Source organism: Pangasianodon hypophthalmus, chromosome 29 (genome assembly GCF_027358585.1).
Source record: "Pangasianodon hypophthalmus isolate fPanHyp1 chromosome 29, fPanHyp1.pri, whole genome shotgun sequence".
In the NCBI taxonomy this organism is placed as follows: Eukaryota; Metazoa; Chordata; class Actinopteri; order Siluriformes; family Pangasiidae; genus Pangasianodon; species Pangasianodon hypophthalmus.
In genome coordinates, this window is record NC_069738.1 from 8,395,675 (window position 1) to 8,397,719 (window position 2,045).

General features: G+C 31.6%; 1 protein-coding gene across 1 annotated transcript in view; it reads left to right on the plus strand.

The window, feature by feature from the left end:
* Window positions 1-2,045, plus strand: part of si:ch211-250g4.3 (A-kinase anchor protein 9) — a gene marked incomplete at its 3' end in the record, with an annotated part of 19,435 nt that continues 17,390 nt past the window's right edge. Inside the window, exons 1-3 of the mRNA XM_053231544.1 lie at window positions 1-130; window positions 638-695; window positions 1,658-1,906. Of these exons, the coding sequence (XP_053087519.1) occupies window positions 674-695; window positions 1,658-1,906 (271 nt within the window). The remainder of the gene's footprint in view (window positions 131-637; window positions 696-1,657; window positions 1,907-2,045) is intronic.

The following is a 2,045-nucleotide window of genomic DNA, read 5'->3' on the forward strand; positions in this document are numbered from 1 at the left end:
CACACACACGCATGCACACTTCAAATTATTTGCGAAGCAAGATGAGAAGTTGCTTGTTTACCACCATGGCTCAACCACCAGACCACTGAATTTTGCAGAATTAAATTAATCCACCAGTAACACTAGAAAGGTAGGCCTTAAAAGATGAGGCTTTGCTTAATATTCTTTAATTTAATTATTTTTAAATGTATACTTTAAATTAAATTTTCATTTACTATCATTTATTTCTAAAATGTTTTTATAAAATGATTTTGGTCCATACAGGACTATAATTCAAAGCATAAATGTCTACATTTTGAAAGCATTATTTATCATAATTGGAAAATTGATATAATGCAGTATAATAAGAAACTGTATCTGTAGAATCATTCTGTACATCCTTAGTGGCGAAAAGTAAAGCCTTTTCATACTTAATTCCTCTATTTCTAATAGTGTTAATATAAAAAGCTTATAATTTGTATAATTTGTAATTTGTCACTTTAAAAGTATTTAGAATTAAAATGCCATGAGATGAAAAGCATTTGCCTTTAAGTCAGTTACATTATTTTTGTGGTGGTTTAACTAATGCTTATAGATAGCAGCTCAAATATATATTACATTTGTAGTAATAAATACATTTCTCTTTATGGAAAACCAGATCGAGCATTACATAGGCACCTGTTCAACTCAAGCCATGGCGGAATCCATAGACTACGGTAAAGTCTAAACATATAGCTTGCAATCTAACTTTATTAACAGTTATTGTACATTCAACACAACACTAATCCTTATTAATCAGTCTCTTATGTGTGTAAAATTAATGCACACGAATTTCACACACACACACAGACAAAACTGCGACGTTAACACTGGTTGCTAATATTAATGTAGGTGTGTGAAATAACCCTCACTGTTATCATTTTAAGCAAGAAAAAAGTAAGACCCTCTTTTAGATTCAATTTTAAGTTACAGTGACACCCAGTGGTCAAATTAGGAATTTGATCTTACACCATTTTATAATAAATGGCCAACTTTTTAATTTTATTTATTTTTTTATACCATTTTACTTTACTATATTAATTCTGTCCATCAGTAATTTTGTAATATTTGTTGTAATATTTTTTTTTCCTGAGAAAAAACAGTTACTGAAAAGTACCTTTATAATATATTTGTAGTATTAAAGTATAAGCATGTGACCCAGTAGAAAAGCCAAGAATAGTTTGGAGGTTTCCATCATAGCGGCCAGTGCCCAAGAATTTCCTCATTTTTCTTTATTTCTGAAACATACATTCAAGTGTAATGTCAGTGGATCCTCCATATTCCTCATGGCACACAACTGGAAGCTTTAAAAAAAAATTATATATGTACATGACGCACAATTCTGACCCTTTTACATATTTTCCAATTAACTTCCGTTTAAGGTAAAGAAAGAAAAGCAATCACACCAGTGAAAAAACTATTAACAGGGGATTATTATTTATTTATTTTGAAAGAATTAAATGCTTTTTTTTGGACCAGAAATGAATGTAATTCACTGTTTCATTGTATTTCACTTTCATTAGTGTGTTGCAGTAGTGCCAGACTGAAATGCACTCACTGTCCAATCACAGCCCTTTTACAGTATAATAATTAAAACACTTGTAATATACATATTTTAACTGAATTTACTGCCTTATAGTTGGAGACTTCCTCACTGAATTTAAGTATGAAATCATTGTACGAGCAAGACAAGTCAGCGACATCACAGAGGCAGTCTTCTCCCAAAGTCTGATTCATGATAGGGCAGTTGTTCAAATCCAGGCTGCTCCTACTGAGCAGGAGGCGATGAGGCTTCTCTTTGAGGCTCTGGAAAGAGCACCTTCTCAACATAGAGTGTCCTTCCACCTGATACTTAGAATGACTGAACCTGAGCTTATTCATGAGCTAGGTAAGATTTTTAAAGTTAACAACCCCTTTACCATTTTTCATCTTTCTTCAATAATTTCATCATTAGAATATTATCATTAAAGACAAATTAGCTACATGTAAAACACAGCTCTTAATAAGCTGAACTCCTTCTTCAATAG